Source organism: Cebus imitator, unplaced genomic scaffold (genome assembly GCF_001604975.1).
Source record: "Cebus imitator isolate Cc_AM_T3 unplaced genomic scaffold, Cebus_imitator-1.0 Scaffold30, whole genome shotgun sequence".
Taxonomy (NCBI): Eukaryota; Metazoa; Chordata; class Mammalia; order Primates; family Cebidae; genus Cebus; species Cebus imitator.
In genome coordinates this window covers 1,830,289-1,855,830 of record NW_016107345.1, presented here as the reverse complement: position 1 = coordinate 1,855,830, position 25,542 = coordinate 1,830,289, and the positions used below count along the sequence as shown (strand labels likewise).

Here is a 25,542-nt window from a genome sequence, read left to right as displayed (position 1 = left end):
GCTATTTGAGGTCTTTTGTGATTCTATATGAATTTCAGGACTGTATCTTCTGTGACTATGAAAACTGCCATTGTAATTTTGATAGAGACTGCATTGAGTCTGTATATTGCTTTGGGTAATAAAGACATTTTATTTAAAAATTTTTAAGTAGTTTTAAGGGTACAAGTGGTTTTTTGTTACATGAATTGTATAGTGGTGAAGTCTAGGATATTAATGCACCTATCACCCAAGTAGTATACATTTTACCCAATGGGTAGTTTTTTAACCCTCCCTCTTCTCATCTTTCTCCATCTGAGTCTCCAATCACCATTGTACCATACTGCATGCCTTTGCATACCCATAGCTTAGCTCTCATTTATAAGGGAAAATGTGCAGTATTTGGTTTTTGATTCCTGAGTAGAACATTTTAACAATATTAATTCTTCCAATCCATAAACATGGAATATCTTCTAATTTATTTGTGTCTTCTACATTTCCTTTCATCAATGTTTTATAGTTTTCTGCATACAGCTATTTCACCAACTTGGTTAAATTATTTCTAAGTATTTTATTTTTTTGGTACTATTGTAAATGGATTTTTAAAATTTCTTTTTAGGATAGGTTGTTATTAGCATACAGAAATGAAAATAATTTTTGTATGTTGCTTTTGTATCCTGCAACTTTACTAAATTTATGTATTAGTTACAACAGTCTTTGGTGAAGTCTTTTGGGTTTTCTCTATGTAAAATCATGTAATCTGCAAACAGATAATTTTACTTCTTTATTATTTGAGTACCTTTTCTTTCTTTCTCTTGCCTAATTGATCTGGATAGAACTTCCAGTACTATATTGAATAAAAGTGGTAAGAGCGAGCATCCTTGTCTTATTCGTAAACTTAGAGAAACAGCTTTAAACTTTTCACTGCTGAGTATGGTGTTTGCTGTGACCTTGTAATACCCAGTCTTTACTGTGCTGAAGACATTCCTTCTATATATTATTTGTTGAGAATTTTTATCATGAAAGGATGAATTTTGTCAAATGTTTTTCTGCATCTGTTCAGCTATCATCTTTGTCCTTCATTCTGTTAATGCAGCATATTACATTTATTAATTAGTATATGTTGAACTTTCCTTACATCCCAGGGCTAAGACCCACTTAATCATGGTATATGATCCTTTTAATGTGCTGTTGAATTTGGTTTGCTAGTATTTTGTTGAGGACTATTTTTACATCTATGCTCATCAGAAATATTGGCCTATAATTTTCTTTTCTGGTACTGTCTTTGTCTGACTTTGATGTCAGGGTAATATCAGCCTAATGAAATGAGTTTGAAAGTGTTCCCTCCTCTTCAATGTTTTGGAAGAGTTTGAGAAGGACTGTTATTAGTTATCTTAATGTTTAGTAGAATTCAGCTGTGAAGCCATCAGGTCCTGGGGTTTTCTTTGATGGGATATTTTAAAAAAATATTATTATGAATTCAGTCTTCTTATTTATGATTGGTCTGTTCAGATTCTCGTTTCCTTATGATTCAGTCTTGTCCGGTTACATGTCTTTAGAACTTTTCTAGTTTTCCTAGGTTATCCAGTTTGTTGGTGTAAAAATGTTCTTAGTCATTCATCATCCTTTAAAAATTATTTCAGTGGTATCAGTTGTAATGTCTTCTTTCATTTCTGATTTCATCTATTGGAGTCTTGTCTCTTTTTTCTTAGCCTGGCTAAAGGTTTATCAATTAGTTTATTTAAAAAAAAACTTGGTGTCATTGATCTTTTTATACTGTCTTCTAGTGTTTATTTCAGTTATTTGTGTTCTAATCTTTGTTATTTTCTTCCTTTTACTAATTTGAGGTTTAGCTTGTTCTTCTTCTAGTTCCTTGAGGTATGACATTAGGTTGTTTATTTGGTATCTTTCTTCTTAAAATTAGGCACTAATTTCTATAACATTCCCTTGTAAAGCAGCTTTTCCTACATCCAAAAAGTTTTGACATATTGTGATTTCATTTTCATTTGCCTGAAGATATTTTTTAAATTTTCCTTTTGATTTCTTCTTTGACCCATTTGTTGTTCAAGATCATGTTATTTAATTTCACTATTTGTGAATTTTCTAGTTTTTCTTCTACTATTGACTTCTAGTTTCATACCATCAAGGTTGACAAAAATATTTTATATGATTTTAATCTTAAATTTAAGACCTGTTTTATGGCTGTAGTGAATGCTTACAATTTTATGTTACATTGTTATTAATTTTGAATATTAGTTGGACTTCCCTGTACCAGAAGCAGGACTCAGTCACTTTTTACACAGTTTCCAGTTCTACACCTCCAAGTTCCTCTGTGTGGCTAATTCAAATAACTGCCTTATACAATAGCCTCCTGGCGACCAGTTCCCTATGGGACAGCTAGATATAGCCTACTTGCCTGGGGTCCTGCTGCCCTTCATACTCTGCATGGACTGTGGGTCCTGCTGCCCCTCATACTCTGCATGGACTGTGCAGATATGCCACAGTGACTACCTTTCAGTGAATATGTGACCTAGAAATCATGCCTGCTTGCTTTAAAGCCACCAATTAAAACTCCCTATGGGAAATCTGTATATTAATACTTTGAATTCAATAAAAAAAATTGGCTCATGAGTTTCTGTTTCTCTACAGCCTGCACTTCCTGATCTCTGTCTATGTGGCCTGGAGTCATGCCATATATTCCCAGAATCAGTAGGTACTAAAACCTTTTAAACTTTCACACTGTGGTTGTATCATTGAAGCTGTGCCCACAGCCCAATTTCCAATGGCAAGGCTTTCTCAAAGGAATCCTTTTTGGTGAATTCCCGCACTGATGTTCTTTTGTGTGAGCTTCTGGTGATTGCTGGAGACAGTAGCTACTAGCTAATTTGGTGAAGAGACTTGAAGCATTTCACTGAAAACAATGACCTAACATGTGATCTTCCTGGAGAAGTTTCCGTGTGTACTGTATATTCTGCTGCTGTTTGATAAAATCTTCTGAACATGTCTGTTAGGTACATTTGGCCTAAAGTATAATAGTTCAAATCCAATGTTTCCTTACTGATTTTATGTCTCAATGCTCTATCCATTGTTGAAAGTAGAGTATTAAAGATTCTTACTAGTCTTGTATTGTTGTCTATTCCTCCCTTCATGTTTGTATTTACTTTATATATGTACATGCTCTAGTGTTGGGTACATGTATTTTAAAATTGCTGTATCCTCTTAATAAATTTACTTTTTATTATCATATAATGATCTTGTCTGTTAAAGTTTTTGACTTAAAGGCCATTTTATTTGATATAGGTATAGCTATCCCTGATCTCTTTTAGTTTCCATTTGCACAAAATCATTTATCATATCTTCATTTTTATTATTTGCATGTTCTTAAAAGTGAAGGGAATTTCTTGTGGGCATCATATAGTTGGGTCTTGTTTTTTATCCATTGAGCCACTCTATGTCTTCTGATAGATGTATTTAGTCCATTTACATGTAAAATAATTATTGATAGGTCAAGACTTAATATTGCCATTTTCACAACTTTTCCTGGTTGTTTTGTTGATCTTTTGTTCCTTTCTTTCTCTCTTGCTGTCTTTCTTTGTGATTTGAGAATTTTCTGTAGTGGTATGCTTTGACTCCTTTCTTTTTAATTTTTTGTGTATCTACTACAGGCTTTTGCTTTGTGGCTACTGAGGCTTACATGTTATAAAACATCTTATGGTTATATCAGTCTGCTTAAAGCTGATAAAAATATAACATTAAATGCACATAAAAGCCTTGCACTTTTATTCCCCTATTTTATATTTTTGATGTCACAACTTACATGCTTTTTATATTGCATATTCATTAACAAGTCATTTTAGCTACAATTATTTTAATACTTTTGTATTTTAATCTTTACAGTTATAAGTGATTTACATACCCTCTTAGTATTGGAATATTTTCAAATTGAATATATACTGATCTTCACCTGTGAGTTCCATACTTTCATATGATTTTATATTAATAAAGAACATCCTTTTGTTTCAGCTTGAAAAACTCCCTTTATCATTAATTGTAAGGCAGATCTAGTGGTGATGAATTCTCTAAGATTTTATTTGTCTGAGAAAGTGTTTGTTTCTCCTTATTTCTCAAGAATAGCTTTTTCAGGTAAAGTACTCCTGGTTGGTGCTTTTTTTAAATTTCTTTTTCTTTCAGCAACTTAAATATATAATCCTATTCTTTTCTGGCCTGCAAGGTTTCTGCTGAGAAATCCACTGATAGCTTCAGTGAAATTCCCATATATATGATATGTGTTTGTGTTTTTTTTTCTTTTGTTGCTTTCAAAATTTTCTGTGTCTTTGATTTATTGACAGTTTGATTATAATGTGTCATGGCAAAGTCTTTTGGGGTTGAATGTGATCAGAGACCTTTAAGCTTCACATACCTAGATGTCCATATCTCTCACCATATTTGAGAACATATGTGCCGTTATGCCTTTAAATACACTTTCTGCCCTTTCTCTTTCTTAGCCATGAAAATATCCCATAACATGAATATGAGCTCTCATGATAGTGTTGCATACATTGTGTAGGCTTTCTTGATTTTTTAAAATTCTTTTTGTCTTTTTTCTCTTCTTACTGGACAATTTCAAATGACCCATCTTTAAGTTTGCTTATTCTTTCTTCTGCTTGATTGAGTCAGCTGTTGAAGCTCTCTATTGCATTTTTAAAATTCAGTCATTGTATTCTCAAGCTCCAAAATTTGTTTGGTTCTTTTTGTTTTCTATCTCTTTGTTGAACTTCTGGTTTTGTTCTTCTATTATTTTCCTGATTTAGTTAATTATCTGTGTTCTCTTGTAGATCACTGAGTTTCTTTAGAACAATTAGTTTGAATTCTCATCAGGAATTCAATGGTATTCTTTGGAGCTGGTTACTTACTGACAGTGTATTATGTTGCTTTGGTGCTACCATATTTCCCTGATCTTTTATGATACTTGTAGTCTTATGTGAGTGTACGAGCATTTGAAGAAACAATCACCTTTGCAGACTTTATGAGCTAGATTCATGAAGGAAAATTCTTCACCTCTGGGGAGGTAAGGGTGAGGATAGGTAATGCTGGAGAGCACTGTGGCACCATGCTTAGTGCCTAGTGTATGGTGGCTCCAGGTCTTGGAGAGGGATGCAATGTCTTATTGATTCAGGTAGCTGGAGTCTGTAACATTTGCAGCTGTATGCTCCTTGGTGTGGCAAAGGCTGTGGGAGGTCCACAGTGGCTGACAGGACTGTAGGTATATTCAGCCGTGTCCTAGGTCCAGCGACAAAGAACTGGTCCAGGGAGCAGGAGAGTCAGGGCCACTACTGTGTTCACACTCAGCTATGGATATGCACCTAATGGTTAGGGCTGGGACAGAGCCGACTGTGGTTATATGGTGGCTGGTGGCATGTACATGCATGACTATAGGAGTCAAGGCTCATGGCATACACATGTGCAATTGTAAGGACGAGCTGTAGGCACCTATGCGGTGATGGGGGCCACCAATGGGAGCTAGGCCAGCTACATATGCATGTGCAGCTATAGGGATCAAGCTGGAGGTATACATGTGTGCAGCTGCAGGGATCAGCTGCAGGTACAAGCACAGTGGTGGGGGCCAGGGACAAAACTTGGGGCTTGCATGTGTACAGCTGTAGGAGCCAGGGCTGGTGGTAAGCATGCATGTGGGCACAGAAGCCAGATACAGGCATATTTTCAGCTGCTAGACCTGGTGATGCGGGTTGGGGCCAGCTGCTCAGCTGCACACGGCTAAGAGCTTTGCCACAGGTACACACAAGGTGGTGACAAATGGATATTCGGCTGGAGCCCAGGCCATTTTGGGGCATACATATAGTGGCTACCCTGGGTTCCTAGGTTATGGTGTCTACAATGGCAGCAGCCAGGGCAGCTTTGGGGAGAGAGGATGAAGAGATGTGGTAACTCAAGCACCTAGAAACTGCAAAAGTAAAAAAATTGTGGGGTCCTCAGCAAAAATTGTGAGGGCCCTGTGGCTGTACTGGTTGTTGGTTTCCTCAGTGGCAGAGGCTGCTGAGTTCTACAATGGCAAACAATGTGGGGTCCTTGGCAGTGAAAGCCAATCAGGAGTTTGTGGTGGCTGTGAGGCTGTTGAGATCCTGAGGGTAGAAGACAGCTGGGGTCCTATGCAGAGCAGCCACTAGAGATTGTGGTGGCTCCTGCCACATGGCTGATACTGATAGCCCCACCCTTCTTTGTTCCCAGATGTCTCCAAATGTTTCAGCCATGCTGATCTCCCCAGCTATTTAGGGTGGGGTAAAACTGAAACAGGTCATTTTGGGGAGTGTTCTGAAAGCTTAGGAAACTGGTTGTTCATCTCGTTATCCTTTTTTCTTCAAGGGTAACTTTAGAGCTGAGGTCTCTCTGTGCTAGGCAATGCTGGCCTAGGGGATGAGATGACGCATGCAAAATGAAACTGTACTTCCTACTCTTTTTGTGCAATTATCCTCATTACTTTTCTTGCACTGTGTTGCTGTATCGTCTCAGTTGGACTCCTGAGCTCTCCTACAACTATTTGCTTTCATAGATAACTGTCTAATTGTACTTTGTAGGGGAATGAAAGCTGGGATCTCCTTCTCTGCCATTTTGCTGACATTGCCCCGTACTTTGTGTTCGCAAACTTAAATACCACTGCCATGCACCCTGTAACTTATCATTGAGGAGGAGCAGTCTGATGGAAAGGCTTTGGGGCTCACACTTAGGAGACCTGGGTTGAGTTCCAGCTCTATCACCACTATGACAGTGTTATTAGGCTAGCTCTTTAGGTTTTAGGATTCAGTTTTGAGGACTCAAGCTCTGCTTATCCCAGCAACACTAGCCAGCAGATGAGGCCATCTCAAATAGATCTAGAACTTCCCAAGATGAAGGCAATGTGATGAACTCATAATTTACCTTCTCATAATTTAAGCCTGGTAAATAAATCTCATGTCCCAATAACCCAGGTAAATATTTAATAATTGTGGCACCATTAATTGAGTGCTCTCTCTGTATGCCAGATACCCTGCAAACATTACCCCTACACACTGCTTCTCCTTGAGTCCTCATAATCCCACAATGAGGTAGGGCCTGACACTGCCATAATTTCATGGGGAGGAATTCAAAGGGAGGGAGTCTGAGGGCCTCTGGTAGGAAGAGGGGTAGTCTCTAGTTAAAGATAGTCAGGTTGATTCCACATTGCATCTTCTATTCTCCCTGCTGCCATTCTTACCCCACCAGCAAAGAGCCTGGCAGGTTGGAGGGGCCAGGAAACATCTATCTGAAGCCATGTGGTAGAGGAGACCTAGGCCTCAATGATCAGGCTCTAAATTCAGCAGCACTTTCCTTATGAGCATGCAAAGTACTTCTTCAAGGAGCCGGAAAGTTCGCTCAGAGAAACTGATGGAAAAGGGCCAATTGGGAAGCTCATTAGAATGGGTGTCATCTCTGTGAGTGCCCCTAGGTCCTGCCTTCATTACTTGTAGGACTGCTTTTGTACACCTTGCCGTCAGGGGCCCACGCTCCCTGGGAGTACCCATTCTCTTCTTCATCTTAGGTTGTAAACCAGCATCAGAGGCAGAGGCCTGGCAAAGGCCCATTACTCACTTTTAATGAGACAACCAGGGAAATAAATTGGCATATGTTAGCAAAATGGCTCATCAAGGTGAGTAATTATCTTCACGACTGGGGTAGTTTACCCTCCAAAGAAAGAATTTGCATCTCATCTCTCCCTGGGCTGTGGCTCTTCAGAACTAGGGCAGGAGACCCACACAGAGCTTGACCACTGAGCACATATACCTCTACTTGTCTAGCCTTGCTGTTCACCATAGCCTGGTCACTCCCCAAATTCCAAAGTATGGGATACACTGCACAACTTACCACACAGGAAAAGAAACCCAGAGGAGAAAAAAAAATGCAAAGAAGTTCTATTATATGTTATGGAGCAATGCATGCATATGTGTGCCTCTGCAGTGGGACAGGCCAGCCATTCCACAGAGCCTGTGGGAGAAACTATCAGGGAATGGTTCTGAAAGCCTTTACAATTAAAATTACTTTCTTCTTAGTTTTGAGCCAAACTTTAATTAAAGTCCTATATTTTCTCCTTTGCTTGCTTGTACATTGACATTGTGCCTTGTACAATTAACATCTTGTGCTGTCCAGGTATGTAATTGCCTTTTCCCCATGTTTTAGCATTTTAGAGGGAAATTACCTTATTATTTTTTCTGTCTTACAGATATTAGTTCTGTCTGCCAAGACAGATCCTAAGCTACTTAAAGACAGAGACAAGTGTGTCTCCTTGGCTTCTATCCCCTATGGCATTTGCCACAGTCTCAGGGTGCAGAAGACAATGTCATAGAGTAAGTTTCTACCTGGTCTTAACATCAAGAAGTGATGGGTTTCTTCTGAAGGTGTGCAAGCAGGTAGTTGATGCTATTTTCCTTTAGACACTGACTATCAGGAAGTACAGAGCTAATTTGCTGCCCAACCCTGTTTCGCGGCATGCTTTGTGCACCAACTTCGCCCTTGTTGCCACTGGATTTTCCATTTTATCCCCCTAGTTGATGAGCTGTATGTGGACAGGCCCGTGTCTGTTTTGAGTTCCACTCTATCTCCTTTCCAATGTTCAGCACCATGCCTGGCACTCAATAAACACAGAGTGAATGGACTTTGAGTTTTGCAACTTTTGCATCTTTGTGTGCTACTTAAACCTTATTGAAAACAAAGTAGGAAGAACATACAAACACCCAAAAACTCACACATAATTAAAGAACGTAGTTGGCAAATAATTACATATGGCAAAGCTGATGGCATTGTTCACATTTGGATGACAACTGGAAAATCTGACCAGGAAACCAACCCTCTTCAGTATCTAGATGTGTGACACTGTGAGTTGCATAGACTACATTGAGTAAGTAGGTTTCTGAGGTTCCCTGGGGGTGTTTTAGACCTGGCAGGGCTGCTAATCAGATAAGGCCATTCCCTCAAGTCTGGGACTGAGTGCTGGGTTATGGAGCTTAGACCAAAGATGGCAAGGGAGGCAACACTTGCCAAACACATTCAGAGTCCTTGTTGGACCTTCAGAGAGGAGGCAGTGGATTTGTTTTCCTGACCCCACTGGGGTCCTCTGAGGACACTCACCGTTTCTGTCAATAGCAAAAGGCACATCTGTGGTGACGATTTCATAGTTGCAGATCTGGCTATACTGGGGGGAGCAGTCCTCGTCAACAGCCTCCACCTGCAGAATGCTGTCATAGATCTTGCCCTCCGTCACAACAGTTTTGTAGGCTGGCTCTTTGAAGGTGGGAGCAAACTCATTGACATCCTTCACCTGGATATGGACCACGGCCCTGGGACCACACACAGAAAGGAAGGGATGGTGGTAAAGAGAGATTCACACTAACTTCCTGCACCTCCTGGGGGCACTGAGTCCCAAGGCCAAGTGAAAGCCGGTGGGGGCAGTTGTTTGAGTGTCCCATCCTCCCTCTCACTGGAGACCCTCTACTTGCCCTTGCTGTGACGCTCTTAGATGAATCCATCCCAGAGACTTTTACACCCTTCTCTCTGCCCCAGCTTTAGGCAACAGATTTACTGTCCATTCTTCCCTCTATTCATCCACTCCTCCATTCAGTAACGATTTAACCCCTCTTACTCTGTTAGGCTCTGAGATAAACTTCATAAGGGAGAAAGCAGGGACAACCCACAGTGAAAAGTGCTGTGACAGAGAGCATCTTATGGCACTGCAGAGGCCCAGGGAAAGGTCCTGACCAGATCTGCAGGGGTGGGCCACTTAGGGAAGGCTTCCTGGAATAAGTGACCCCTAAACTCAGACCTGAAGGTAAAACAGGCATATCTTCAAGTGAAGAAGAGGGAGAAGAATATTCCAGGTGTAGAAAGCAGACTGTGAAGATGCCTGCAAGGGATCAGAGAACTGGCAAGCAGTTGAGCAAAGCTGGAACACCATGGTGTGACAAGGGGGTAAACATATCTGAAGAGCAGCATGTGAATGAAGTGGGGTGGGCACAGGGCACAGGAGGGAGGGGCATCCAGAGGGCTCTGTTGGGGCACTCACTTGTGTGACTTTTTCCAGGCTGTCTCACGGGGCCCAGCACCACAGTCATAGGCCTGGATGATGAATGTGTACTCCTTCTGCAACTCACAGTCAATGGGGCTCTTAGCACGGAGCTGGCCCTCCCCTGATGTCTTGTTGAGCACCACGGCCTCAAAGGGCAGCTCCTGGCCGTGGATCTTGAATGCACAAATTTCCCCTGCAGAAGGATGGAAGACAGTGAGTGGGAATCCTGAGAACTGCCAGATTGAAGACAGTGCTTCCATTGGAACAGATTCACAAACTCAAAACCTCCATGCAATTCATTCCACACACATGGCATGGACCATGAGCCAGTAACATCAGCATCACCTGGGAGCTTCTTAAAAATACAGAATCCCATGCTCCCCCAGACCTCCTGAACTGGATCTGCATTTCAACAGGACCCTCAAGTGATGTGTTTGCTCACTAACGTAGGAGCAGCGCTGCTTTTTCTCCTTCCTTTACTACGTTGCCTCAGCTCAATTCCCTCACCTCTCCCACTTCTCCATTTTCTGTCTCCAGCCACGACTTCCCCTTCCAAGCTGCAGTTTTCTCTTTTAAAACAGTGGGGGGAGTCTACATGAGCTCCAGAGTTCCAGAGTCCCTGTGGAGCCTGAAAAGCTAACATCTTAAAGAGCTCAACATGTTGTGACATGAATGCATTTCTCTCCTTCAGTTGAATTAATGTTTATTACAACTATTTCTATGCGTTAAAATTATAAGGCCATGAGAATAGCTCCTTTTCTTCTCAATCAATGTATGTTTACTTATTGAACCCCAAATGTATGCAAAACCTGTTGTGCATGTCTTGGGAAGTGCTGAAAATTTGATACATGTTCTCTGTCCCTATTGAGAAAATTTACAGACTGGTTGGAGAGATGGGATGTCGCTGTCCAGAGAGATCATACAGTGGAAAGTTGTATGTGAGCACCATGTTTTCTACAGCTGAAAGAGTTCAGCTATAGGCTTCGAGGGAGCAAAACAGAGGCCAAGAGCCCAGAGGCCTAGATTCACATTCCAGGCTGGCCACACTAACTGGCGTAAGTCAAATTATATTGACTGTCTGGGTCTCTACTGTGTCATCTGTAAGATGGTCCCAGAGATGGTGGTGAGAGAGGGGCATCTACCCTAAGATGCCCCAGCCCTGGTCTGAACTGTCTCAGCTGCACTGCTGAGGCCAGAGAGGGGCAAGCAAGGTACCTAGGGTGCACCATTTAACAAGGCCTTGCTCTCGGGGTAACCCAGGCACCTCCTTGCCTCACCCTAGTTCAGGTCCTGCCCAGCTATTCATAAAGGCTGACACAGTGATGAGAAGGAATAACATGATTGCATTGTTGCTCTGCAGGCACCGAGCTTTCTACCTCTACCCAGGGAACCTCCTTTGACCTTCATAAGAAACCTGCAAGGCAGTATTTTATACCAATTTATTCAATTTTTTTAAAAAGAGAGAAAAATCAGAAAGGTTAAATACTTGCTCAAGGTCACAGAGCTAAAGTTTAATATTAAACCCAGGTATGGCTGATTCCTCAGTCCATGTACTTTCTACCCCACCACACCATCTCCAAACAGCCCCATAATTTCTAAGGAATCACCCCATGGATTGCTTCCAGAAGCCATCTATATTCTAATTCTAGTCTCATTCAGGAAAGAAATCCTCTGATTTACATATAGGAAACATGCCATGACCTCTTACTAACACTGTTTTCCAAGGTGTTCAATCAATACCAATCTTACATTTATGCTTTAAAAAAAAAAAATTGATCCTCAATTTCATTATTAACATTCCCTTTTCACTACCACCCCCGTCTCCCAACCCCCACCACCACCCCTCCTAGCCATTTCTCAATGTGTTTTTGGAATAAATGGAAAGACACGTTGTGGACCCCCTTCCAACAAGAAGGCGGGTTCCCATTCACTTCTGTTTCTCGAGATCACTTGGCATTTCTGTTCTGTGTATTCTGACAAGTTCTGAAGCCTTCAGGGCAGGAGAATACGGTTTCTCAAATTCTCAAGTTTAATTTCTGCTCTAAATTAGCAGGGCTGAATAGATGAACCTCTAAAGTGCCTGCCTTGTGATTCTCTCCCAAGATCAATACCAATATGAGAATATTACCAACAAATGTGTCTGGACTGTTTCTGGGGCATTCTCTGGAGTGCCCAAACACTGCCATGGTTATAAGGCTAATTAGGCCATTTGTCTTTGAAGACTCAAGTTAAATCTAGAATAGATGAGTGTAATCTTCTCTTGGAAAGATCTGATCACAACCTAAGTACTTCTGAAGACTCAGAAATCCTTAACAACAGAAAAGGAGAGGAGAGAGGGAAAGAAGACAGAGAGGAAAGAGGAGATACAAAGGGAAGGCAAGATAAAGTTTAGGTGACATATTTCCATCTACTGACCAATTCAACTCAATAGAACTGACTTTCCTGAGGGTTGACTGTCTCAGGCACTGTGCTAGGCCTGGGTACACAAAGACCAACAACTTGGGTGCCTTAAAATATAAGGGGGCTTTATCCTAAAGTACTTTTTGTCTAGTAGAAAAGACAGACAAGTAAACAAGGACAACCAAGATCTACTTCATTCTCATCAAACCCTGGAACAGAACCTAACATTCATGTCACCCTCATTAATCCCACCTCTTTACCTGACACTTGGATTCTGGTTGCAAAACCATTCATTTGTTTATTCATCTACCTCATAAATATTCATTAACCTAAAAAATATTTATTAGAGACTATGTACCAAGCACTGCTAAAGCAGTAATTAACAAAACTGGACCAAGCCCTGGCCTACAAGTTGCTTGCAGTCTGGTAGGAAGGGAAATAAGGGGTCAAATCATCAGTACCTGAAAGAAGGATGGTGATTGTGATGAGTACATGAAAGGAGAGCTCTGTCCGACCTGGTCAGGCTAGGCAGGGAGGGTCTCCCTAGGAACATGATGCCTTAGGACCCTTCAGCAGAAAGGAACATGGTGAGTCCAAAAGACTGCAGTTCCAGTATGGCAGGAGTGGAGGCCATGGGGCAGGGCCAGCTTCACAGGCGTGTGACCTGAGAGCCACCCCGGGTCCTGTGGTCAGAAGCAACCTGAGTTTGGTTTAAATCTCTACTGTCTCTGTCTTGATTTTTTTTTTTTTTTTTTAAGATCGGGTCTTGCTTTGTCACCCAGGCTGGAATGCTGTGGGGTGATCATAGCTCACTGCAGCCTCAAACTCCTGACCTCAAGCAATCCTTCCAATTTAGCCTCCTGAGTGGCTGAGGCTACAGGTGTGTGCAACCAACAGCTAGCTAATTTTTTTATTTTGCAGAGATGGGGTCGCATTATGTTGCCCAAGCTGGTCTCAAACTACTGGCCTCAATCTAGTCTCCTGTCTCAGCCTCCCAAAGTGCTGGGATTATAGGCATGAGCCACTGCGCCCATCCTCAAAGTTCTTAATAATTTTATCTTTGAACGTGTGTTTTGTGAAAAAGGTCTGATGGGACAATGGAGCATGTTATGAGCAGAGGACAGGGGTGCGATATGCATGTCCACCACGTCTTGCTGCCCCATTTGCATATAGCATTCAGAATTCCCATGGACCCACAACGTGTGGGATTTCAGTGGGACTCAGTGTGAGAACAAGGTAATCATGTTATATCTACAAGTGAGTAAGTAGGAAGCTGACCTCCCCAAGAGGCCACACTTTCCCTTACAACAAGAACTTTTTTCAAATACAAAAAGAGAGAGTGGAAAACTAAGAAATGTGAACAACCAAGGAACCCTGTTGTAGGCTTTCTTATTCGTGTTACATCCTGTGTTAGCCAATCACTTACACTGAAAATGCTGGCAGAGAGGAAAAGGGAAGATCAGATGACCCATTGCTTGTTTTCTTTTCAGGCTGCCCTTGCTATCAGTTACCCAAAGGTAGAGAGTCATATTCACATGAACATAAAGATGGGGAACAGACCCTAGGGAATACAAATGGAAAGACAGAGGCAGGTAGGCAAGGTTAGGAAAACTACCTATTGGGTACTATGCTCATTTTCTTGGTGAGGTGATCAGTCATACTCCAAACTCTAGCACCAAGCAATATACCTTTATAACAAACCTGCACATGTACCCACAGAATCTAAAATAAAAGTTGAAAAAGAAAAAAAAAAAGTGAAATTAAAACAGTTGAGTTTGTTTTGTGCAGTATTTATTGTATTGAGGTAAGAATTAAATAAATATGCATGCATGAACTGTAAAATACAAATTCTGTAATTTTGGTATTCCTCATGCTAGTTAAATGCTCTTATATTTGCATTTAAAAATGGACATTGCATAATATAAATAGAAAAAGTAAAATTCAAGCTAATAATTTAAAGTTTTTAAATGTATCTTTACTCAGAACTATACCAAACAGAAGTTTTAAAACATCATGACAAGTTGAAAGAGAGACTTCTGGAAGAAAGGTCCCAGGACCAAATTCTAGAAAGATATTTAAAACTGCAGTTCTCAGTGTCAGTGTAAGACACACTGTGCCGTCGTGTGTCTTACATAAGAACTTTTTTTGTGAGGCGTGTCACTAGAATTTGTTTATACTAACAGAGCACTGCAGTGGGAGGATAAACTTAAGTAAAAGGTCAGACCTACTGGTTTTCATATAAAGATATCACCTTCAAAACCTTGCCCTCCAGTATGCTTTTGGGTGGAAGAACTGCTGCCGGGCCAGGAACTGTGTGTGGACAATACACAGATGAGCATGGGTGTGAGGCCAGCCATGGGCTGCATGGAAAACGATGCCAGCAGCACCAGGCCACCAGGCCTTGGCTGCCATCTCACATGGGTTGTGGCCCAAGGTGGCTGAACCGGGGCTTCATCAAGAGCCCCATTCAGGACCAGACCAGAAGATGAGCCCCTGCTGTGCCTGAGTGAGATGCGATGACCCCGGACCCTCAGTCCTATGAGCAAGTATCTCACAGTTACCTGCTCTTCAGCAGAAATGCACCTCCTAAGACACCAGCACAAGTTGGTGTAGTTATCTCTTAATACCGCACAAAGGATTCTGGGGGAAAGGTGTTTAACTTGATTTTTAGAGTACATTTTGCTCCTTCCTTTGAATACATTTGAACAACAAAGTATGTTAATTTTATTTTTTAGATGAGCCTCAGAGAGATTAAGTGTTCATCCATGGTGACTTGGACATCATGAAGCAGGTCAACCACTGAAATCTTGGCATCTACAGTCAGCACCCTCTTTGTTCTTTCATGTGGCTTATCACTTACTGGGTGAGTGTGATGTTCTAGGACGGTGGTTCTGAGTGCACTCTGTCAACCTCTGGCATCCCCAAGACACTTTGTAAGGGTTCAAAAAGTCAAAGTGATCATCATATTAATACTAAGATGTTATGTGACTTTTTCACTGTGTTGCCATTTGCCCTGATGACATAAAAGCAATGGGGAGTAAAAGTGGCTTAGTGAGTGGCTAACTGCATTCTTCATCACAGCATACAGTTAGGGGAAAACAGCCAATCTCATTTAAGGATGATTTTAATGATGCAGTAAATATCAATTTTTATTAAATCACAATCTTTGAGTTCATGTCTTTTTAATATTCTGTGTGCTGAAATGGAAAGTTCACATTAAACACCTTGGCATGGCAAAGTATACTGGTTTGTGTCTAGGAAAAGTACTTGTGTGATCTAAATTAATTGTGAACTGAACTAGAAGCTCTTTTCATAAAATGACATTTTTTACTTGAAAGAACAACTGACAGACTAAGTTTATTCAAACTTGAATATGTGGCAGACGTTTTTTGAAGTAAGCCTGTCACATCAAGAAAAAGAACTGAGAGTATTTGTTGCCAATGATGAAATTAAAACTTTCAATTTTGGGAAGCCTGTGTCTGCCACAGGGAGTTTCACAATTTACCAATATCTCAATATTTGTCTGATAAGATGGGTAGTGATATTAATGCATGTGACTTGATATTATATAATGAAATATGTCAACTTTTGAAGGATCCACTTAGCAATGAACCAGTGTCTTTCAAACAACCAATGCGTAATGTCACACAGTTATGTGTGGGGAAAAGATTCAAAGTACAAGAAACTTGCGTGGATTTTAATGTAACAACATGCAATGGACTGAATGCTTATGTTCTCCCAAGTTCATACAGTGAAACTAAATCTCCAAAGTGAAGATATTAGGAGATGGAGCCTTTGGGAGTTAATTAGGTCATGATTTGTGTTCTTTAAAAGGCTCCAGAGAGATTCCTCACCTCTTCTGCCATGTGAGGTTGCAGTGGAAGGTGCCATCTATGAGGAAATGGGTCCTCAACAGACACTGAATTTATCAGTGACTTGATTTTGGACTTCTCAGCCTCCAAAACTGTGAGAAAAAAATTGTTCTTTAGAAGACACCAGTCTAATGTATTTTGTCATAGCAGCTTTAATGAATGGAGACAATGTATAAGTTTAACGCAATTTCAGATTCATTTTTACATAATCTTTAAGAAATTATTACTTGTAGAGCTCTGGTGTAATATCAGAGAAGAATATCTATAACTCAGTATTATCTGTCATAATATTATTAAAATACCGTTCCCTTTCCAACTACCTACCTGGGTGAGGTCATATTTTCTTCACATACTTCCACCCAAATAACACATCACAACAGGTTGAAGGCAGAAGAAGATATGAGGACTTAGCTGTTTTCTATTAAGCTAAATATTAGGGGCTGCAAAAATGTACAAAATGTACAAAAAATGTACAATGCCACTCTTCTCACTAGTTGTTTTTTCCAAAAATATATATTTTTGTCAAATTATATTATTTACGTTAATATGTATTGAGTTTATTATTGTCATTTTAAAATAAATAAGCATTTGAAAGATCCTCAGTTTTAATTTTTGATACAGTAAATATTGGACATGTAGCTATAACCCACATAAAGAAAAACTCTTGAGGATGTTTAATAATATTTAAGAGTGTAAAAGGACCATAAGACCAAAAAACATGAGAACTGCCATTTTTACAGTTTACCAACAATAGTGTCCCCCTAGCTCATAATTCCACTTCCTGCCCCTGATGCTAGAAACATGACCCATCACCTTGCAAAGTGCTCCCATCCTCAGAGCAGCTGACTTTGCTTTGTATTCCACAGCTAGGACTTTGTAGTATGACTATCTAAGAAGAACTGTATGTCCACATACTAAATTGCTGTGGGGTCGGGGAAATTTTTTCCACATCTTTATCCAAGTCTGGCCCAGACGGGCTAGGTTGGAATCTTAGTTATGTGGTTAACTACCACGGGACTGCAGGGCAGTCACTTACCTCTCTGTGCCTGTTTCCTCATCTGTAAGTGGGATAGTATTCATAGTAGTTAACTCATAGTGTTATTGGTTATTGGGAGGATTAAATGAATTAACATATGCTAAGCACTTAACAGTGCCTTGCCTGGAGTAAGCACTGTGTAATTGTTAGCTCTTTTCCCTGTCATTATATTGAAGAAAAGTCACATACCTCTGGCAAACTCTCTGTTCCTGGTTAAGAACTGAAAAGGCTGAAGGTGAAGATGATTCAGATCAGAAATATTTTGAATGTTGCGCGGGTGACATTCAAACAATCTGACTCCTTGAAGCACCTTGCACCTATCAGCCACCGTTTGTTACACACGTTTTTTTTCCCCTGAATGACAACATTCTGTGCATGTGCATAATCTCATCCAGGACGAGCACTGTTCCCACGAGGAGAATTTAGTGAGGGGGTGTTTTGTCTGACTGCTTTTGCTCATCGCAGTGATGGGGCCTGGCTAATGGCATTCACTAGGCAAAAGTCAAGGATGCTCAATATCTTGCCCTAAGCGGATCAGTCATATACCACCAAGAAGCATCTCACTCCAGATGCTTATAGAATTCTTTTGAGAAATACTGAACCCAAAACATGAAGGTGGTCTTCCTGGAGCAAACACCTGGCCAAGTCTCTGCCTCCAGGTTTGAGGAAATAGTTGGCTCTTATAAAGCCTTCTCTTTCAGATTGCTGAGGTCCCTCCAGACAGAGTACAGTGTCATCTGCTGTCAGCTGCACACTGTCCTCTCTGGTACACACTTGGCAGGTAGTCAACACTGACCACACTGCCAGGGGGCTGGGTGGATGAAGTTTTTAAAGTCGCTGTCTACATGGGGTCATCTGGACTCACTTTAAGTATAATAAGATGGGAAAAGACAAGTGTTAATCACAAGAGGTAATCACGCCAGAATACCACCTTAGGGCTGAATGTAGAAATAAATCTATACTGGAACAGAAACATTGACTTCAAGCCCTCCACTTCAGATTAACACTTCCAATCTTCAAAGTGAAACGCTAAAGGGAAAGGCTGGCAGGATGTTACGTAGGGTACCTCTTCACACGTCTGGGTGGGGGATACTCAGACAGGCCTTGCTGAGTTCCAGCTCCGCCCTTGTCAGCTGTGTGACCTTGGGTGGTTCTCAAGTTTCTCATTATAGCTGAAGATGCTAACCATACCTAATCCTGAAAGTACCACGAGGCTACAATCACACGCTAAATGTGAAAGAGATGTGGGAAGTATAAATATCTATCTACTTTTATTATTACAATTATAGTAAATCCTGCCTTCTGGCCTGCAAGCAGCGAGGTGCGTGGTGATAACTCACCCTGGTTCCCATTAGAAACCAAAGCAGGTCGTCACCATTTGTAGCTTTCCGTCTACTTAGAATTGAGCAAAATAAAACATACTCCTTTATTTTAAAAGTCATTTTTCTAAAGCTTTGCTCCAAGAACAAAATCTCCCCCTTTTGGAAGATTAACACAGTAGTTATTATGTTTCTGAAAAGCAAATAAAGACAATTCATTTTTTTTTTCCTTTGGCAATATTTGTTGGGTGAATACATGATGTAAAACTTATTTATATGCCGAGAGACCTGGAGAGGTCCCTGTGACTCAGCCAGTCATAATTTGGACAAGTGGAACTTGAAATAATGGTCTGCCAGGTACCCAGTGGTTCTGGAATTAAAGGAACCCAAATGCAAAAACATACTCTACTCATTCACTCAGCAAACCTTCCCTGGACATAAATAATACAGTAAGAAGAAAATGAGGAACAATTTACAAAAGTCACTGCAGTTCACATTTATTCATTGTTTACTACGGGCTAGGCACTTATTTAGGGCAACGGTGAAAACAGCCTGCATCTCTATGTGCCCTGATCTGCCTGGGACTGGAGATTTGGATGAATCAGAAACCAGCTCTGTGTCTGCAGACACGAGAAGGAGGCAGATGAACAAAAAGCTAAGTGCAATGAAGTACTGCAAAGGCCACAATAGGTGTCTTTTCTGGGTGTTGTGAGAACACAAACAATGATGGCCTCATCTTGCCTCCTAAATACTTGCAGAATCAGTTGCTTGCTGTCACGTAGCCACCACAGAGAAGTTGCCATAGCTGCAAGAAGGAAGGAGTTTCGCTCCTGAAACTGATTCTGCTGAGATAGGCCTTGTCTCCCAGACACTTCCTGTCCCTCTCTTTACAATGGCATTTCAGTGCTTCTATTTTACGATATTGCAGGTCGTATAGGTTGGCGCCTAAAAGTCAGGTAAACCTAGATTCAAACTCTTCATCTGTCATTTTCATAACTTTGAAAATGAACCATACCTCCATCTTCTCATCTGTAAAATGGGAATAAAACCATCGACCTCCTATGGTCATCATACTACATTCAGAATAGAACTTTCTTTTTCTACAACTCTGAGAATGTAGTAAGACAGGGAGTGGGTTGAATGACTTATAAAAAGCTAATTTAGGCTGGGCGCAGTGGCTCACACCTGTAATCCCAGCACTTTGGGAGGCCGAGGTAGGTGGATCACAAGATCAGGAGATTGAGACCATCTTAGCCAACATGGTGAAACCCCATCTCTACTAAAAACACAAAAAATTAGCTGGTCGTGGTGGTGTGCATCTGTAGTCCCAGCTACTTGGGAGGCTGTTCAGGGGACTCGATTGAACCCAGGAGGTAGAGATTGCAGTGAGCCTAGATCACACCACTGCACTCCAGCCTGGTGACACAGAGAGACTCTGTTTCAAAAACAAACAAACAAACAAAGCTAGGTTAACTGTCAGACAGTTTTATGAGCAAGCCAGCAGAAAGGGATGGCAGACCAGCCCTGAAGGCCCTTCCTGAGTTCTGCTGCTGTGCCCTTTCCCTTGTTATGGACTCCTAGCCCTCTTGCCCAGGCACTGGTTGATTCTGAGGTGCCCACAATTCTAGTCAGGTGTTGGCAGATGCAAAGAGGAGGAAGAGAGCAATGAAAACACTTGGAAAAGGATGTTGACTGACTTTGTAATATCTAAATTTTTAATATTTGCCAAGAGAGTGTTTAAACCCTGTGTCTCCAGAAATACTGTCCTGGACCCAATTACAAGATGTGGATAAATCCCTTTCCCACTGTCAAGCAGGAGTAGAGAATCTTATTCAACAATGAAGGGATCTTGTTTGCCTGCAGCTCTGAGATGATAAATTAGTCAGACCCCTCCATGATCATTACCTGGAACCTACCTCAGTTAACTCCTACTTGTCCTTTAGGAAAATAATGGACGTTCAAACACCTTGAAGAGTTAAAGAAGTCCCATATAAATATAATGGCCCTTAACATGTCCAATTATCTCCATCCACAACACCTCTGTAAGCAGCCTCCTCCTGTCAGGAGGGAATCTTAGCAGGCATGGAGGTTCCCAGAAGCCTAAGACCCCATTCACAGGCTTACACTTAAGTTTCAGAAATAGAAGCTACACATAGGCCCCAACAATTAAACGTATTTGAGGTTTTTGAGTGTCAATGAGCTCTCGAGGTATAGGGACTGAATACTGCGGCATCTTCAATTAACCAGAGGAAGACTGAATATTCAAATAGAATTGGTACAAATCATGCCGACAGGTAAAATCTTTGGAATCTCTCTCTCTCCCCTTTTTCTCAGTGTCCAATTACAGGGCTGAGATGAAACCCCAAAGTTGAACCAGTCAGAAGTTTCCCCAAGTCTTAGTCCTCATCTGCTATGGTTCGAATGTTTGTCCCCTCCAAAAATCATGTTGAAATTTAATCAGTGTTGAGGGATGAGGCCTTTAGGAGCTGATTGGGTCGGGGGGACTCTGCTAATTCGTGGATTAATGCGTTAACAGGTTATCATGGGAGTGGGACTGGTGGATTGATAATAAGAAGAGAGACTTGAATGAGCACACTCAGCCATCTTATCATGACGCCTGTGCTGTCCCCGGACTCTGCAGAGTCCGCACCAGCAAGAAGGGCCTCATCAGGTGTGGTCCCTCCACCATGGACTTCCCACCTTTCACAACTATAAAAAGTAAGTTCATTTGTTTAAAAAAAATTACCCAGTTTCAACCATTATAAGCACTAGGAAATCATACTAAAACACCATCAGGTTTTTAAATTTATTTTTTTCCTCTGCTTCCTTCTGAGTATTTCTTTTTATTTTATTTATTTATTTTTTTAAATTTTTTTTATTTTAAGTCTTTTTTTTAAATTGCATTTTAGGTTTTGGGGTAAATGTGAAGAATATGCAAGATTGTTGCATAGGTACACACATGGCAGCGTGATTTGCTGCCTTCCTCCCCTTCACCTGTATCTGGCATTTCTCCCCATGCTATCTCTTATCATTTGTGTCTTTAGGAACTTAGGCATAAATTGAAAGCTCTTCCTCAAAAAATGACTTTTTGAATGCTTTATGTCTGTACTCTTTAGTGCAGAAGCCACTAGCCAGAATGTGGCTTTGGAATGCTTGAAATGTGGCTAGTGTGACCAAGAAACCAGAGTTTAAATTTTATTTTTAAAAATCGAAATTTAATAACAGACATTCAATTTTACTGGAAAACTTGAAAGTATGTTTGGTTATATGAATCAATTTTTCAACTATAAATTACATAAACTCTAAATATAGATCAAATATTTCTGATAAAAACCTAGAGTCCTATGTGAGATGTCTTAGACTGTAAAATATACACAGGATTTGAAAGCCTTTTTTTTTTTTTTTTTTTTTGAGATGGAGTCTCGCTCTGTCACCCAAGCTGGAGTGCAATGGCATGACCTCAGCTCACTGCAGCCTCCACCTTCCGGGTTCAAGTGATTCTCCTGTCTCAGCGTCCTGAGTAGCTGAGATTACAGGTGCCCACCACCAGGGCCAATTAATTTTTGTATTTTTAGTAGAGATGGGGTTTCATCATGTTGGTCAAGCTGGTCTTGAACTCCTGACCTCAGGTGATCCACCCGCCTCAGCCTCCCAAAGTGCTGGGATTACAGGGGTGAGCCACAGTGCCCCACCTGAAAGAGTTTTTAAACTAAAATCAGAATAGAAAATTTCTCATTAATAATTTTTTATTTGATAACATGTTGAAATGAGAATATTGGTTATTTGGGGGTTAAACAACATATATTACTAAAATCAATTTTACTTATTTCTTTTTACTTTTAAAATGTGGCTGTTAGATATTATACAATTATTTGTATAGTTTCAATAGCGTTTCTGTTGGATACTGCTGCTCTACCTAATCAACAGCATATATCATTAAAATTAATACTTAGGGTAATGCTCCCTCTTAAAACAACAGTATGTTTGACCTTCTTTAGATGGTTAATTCACATTTAGCTTCAGTTCCCAAACTGCCACTTATCAGGGCTTAAATGATCACTGCCTCTTAACAACTGCTTAGATGGTGGTATTATAGTATATAAAAATATTTTAAAATTTTAAGGACATTACATTTCAAAATAATAGCATCTTGGTCCCTTCCAGAAATCCAGATGTATGTACTGAGAAATGGCTTTCACTGATTGAGTATCAGCTAAGGTGGAAGTCTTTTGGTAATAGGGTTGTAGTTTATAATTTGCTTAGTTATTACATTGTAATTCTTTAAAAAGAAAATCTTAATATTCTAAAATAAATTTATTATTTTAATAAAATTATAAAATAATTATATATTTCATATCAAATCATATGTTAATATTCTTATTGCACTAGTTCTAACTAGAATAACTCAAATTCATATAAAGTGTCATGTACTGCACATGTTTAAATGAAATCTGGGGACAGGGAACAAGCAAAGTTACCTGGGAAGTTCAGCCTCTGACGTGGATGAGTAAGCACACTGACCCTCTCGCAATAACATCACAAACCTGGAAAAATACCCACCCCACTCCCCTCCTTCCCTGCCCAAATACTGAAGGGCTATAGAGAGTGATTAAAAATAGGCAGATTTGGGGAGGAAGCTCAAACTTGGAGGAAGCTACTAGGGATGGATGAGTTTTCTGTTTTGATCCTTTGCTCTAAGGGCAGCTGCAACCCTGTGGTACAGCGTGGCTAAAACTTTGATAGAAAACCTGTTGTCTTTCTAGCAGGTAAACAGGATTGCCTGAGTGCAAGAGGGGAATCCTGCAGAGAAGACAGCCAGAGAAGGGGGGACCCACACTCTGTTTACACCTTTTCCAAGTCTCTGGGTGGCCCCAGTCCCCTGCATGTGGGGACAGACTGAAAGCTCTTGGAACCGAGATCAGAACTGCTACCCACAGCAGCAAAAAGACAATTTGCGGTTTGAGTTTAACCAAGTTAATGGTCTATTAAAACAAAACATTAATATGTTTTGAAGGACTATGACAATTCAGTGTTTTCATCTTAACATTTAAAATATCCAGCATACAGTTCAAACGTACTTGACATGCGAAGAGCCAAAAAATAGGACTTTTTCCTAAGGGAAAAGACAACAGAGGCCACCCTGGAGATAACTCAAATGTTTGATGACTATATTAAATAAGTACATTAAATAAGTTCTTATTGGTATGTTCAAAACACTTGAAGCAGAAACGGATAGAGTTAAAGGGAGAAACAGACACTCCACAATCGTGAAGAATAAGGCATGAAGTGATCAATAAAGTAATGAATAATATAAATAACACTATCAACCGTTTTGTCCCAAGTGATATGTATAGAATACTATACCTAACTGAAGAACTCACATTTATTTCAATCTCACATGTTATGTTCATAAAGAACATATGCTGGGCCATCAAACAAGTCTCGATCGATTTAAACGGCTTAAAATATACAGAATATATTCTCTGACCACAATGGAAATAAATCAGAAATCAATCAAGAAATCTAGAAAAACTTTAGATGTTTGTAAATTAAACAGTACACATTTAAAAGAATCATGTATCAGAGGAAAAATTAAAAGAAAAATGAAAAAATAATTAGAACTGAAGATAATACAAATACTACATCAAAATTTGTGGGACGTAGTCAATTCCGTACTTAAAGAGAAATCCACAGGTTTGAAAGCATGTATTATAAAAGCAAGAAAATATAAAGTCAAGAAGCTAGAAAGAGAAAAGCAAAGTAAACTCAAAGTAAGTAGATGAAAAACCTTATTATCATATTTAAGTAATATACTAAGGAATTTGAATATGTTATATATATATATACATTTATTTATTTATTTTAAAGAAACCTTTTATCAGAGAAAACTACAGGCCCGGATGACTTCATTGGTGAATTCTATCACATTCAAAACAAAACATTAATCATACATAATTTGTTTTTAGAAAATAGAGGAAAGAGTACTTTTTAACTCTTTTTAAGAGGCTAGCATTACCCTAATACCAAAATCTGTTACAGATACCAAAAATAAAGAAAATTAAATAGCTACAACATCATATATCATTAGAGAAATGCAAATCAAAACCACAATGAGATACCATCTCAAGTAAGTCAGAATGGCTGCTATTGAAAATCAAGAAACAACAGATGCTGATAAAGTTGTGGAGAAAAAGGAATGCTTTTACACTGTTGGTGGAATAAAAATCAGTTCAACCATGTGTAGTGATTCCTCAAAGATCTCGAACCAGAAATACCATTTGACCCAGCAATTCCATTATTGGGTATATACCCAAAGGAATATAAATCATTCTATTATAAAGATACATGCATGTGCATATTTGCTGCAGTGCTATTCACAATAGCAAGACATGGAGTCAACCCAAAATGCCCATCAATGATAGACTGGATAAAGAAAATACATATACACCATGGAATACTATGCAACCATAAAAAGGAAAAAGATCATGTCCTTTGCAGGGACATGGATGGAGCTGGAAGCTATTATCCTCAGCAAACTAACATAGGAACACAAAACCAAACACCATATGTCCTCATGTATAAATTGGAGCTAAACAATGAGAACACATGGACACAGGGAGGGAACAACACACGATGGGGCCTGTCAGGGGTGTGGGAGGAGGGAGCACATCAGGATAAGTTAATGCATGTGGGGCTTAATACCTGGGTGATGGGTTTATAGATGCAGCAAACCATCATGGCACATGTTTACCTAACTAATAAACCTGCACGTCCTGCACTGTATCTCAGATCTTAAAATAAAGTAGAAAGAAAATTAAAGAGCTCTATTTGTCATGAACATAGATATAA

At 40.1% G+C, this 25,542-nt stretch overlaps 1 protein-coding gene across 1 annotated transcript in view; it reads right to left on the bottom strand.

The window, feature by feature from the left end:
• The window catches only part of CLSTN2 (calsyntenin 2), a 648,539-nt gene that overhangs the window by 155,190 nt on the left and 467,807 nt on the right, over positions 1-25,542 (bottom strand). Inside the window, exons 3-4 of the mRNA XM_017523717.1 lie at positions 10,064-10,259; positions 9,133-9,341 (exon numbers count right to left, since the gene is read on the bottom strand). Of these exons, the coding sequence (XP_017379206.1) occupies positions 9,133-9,341; positions 10,064-10,259 (405 nt within the window). The remainder of the gene's footprint in view (positions 1-9,132; positions 9,342-10,063; positions 10,260-25,542) is intronic.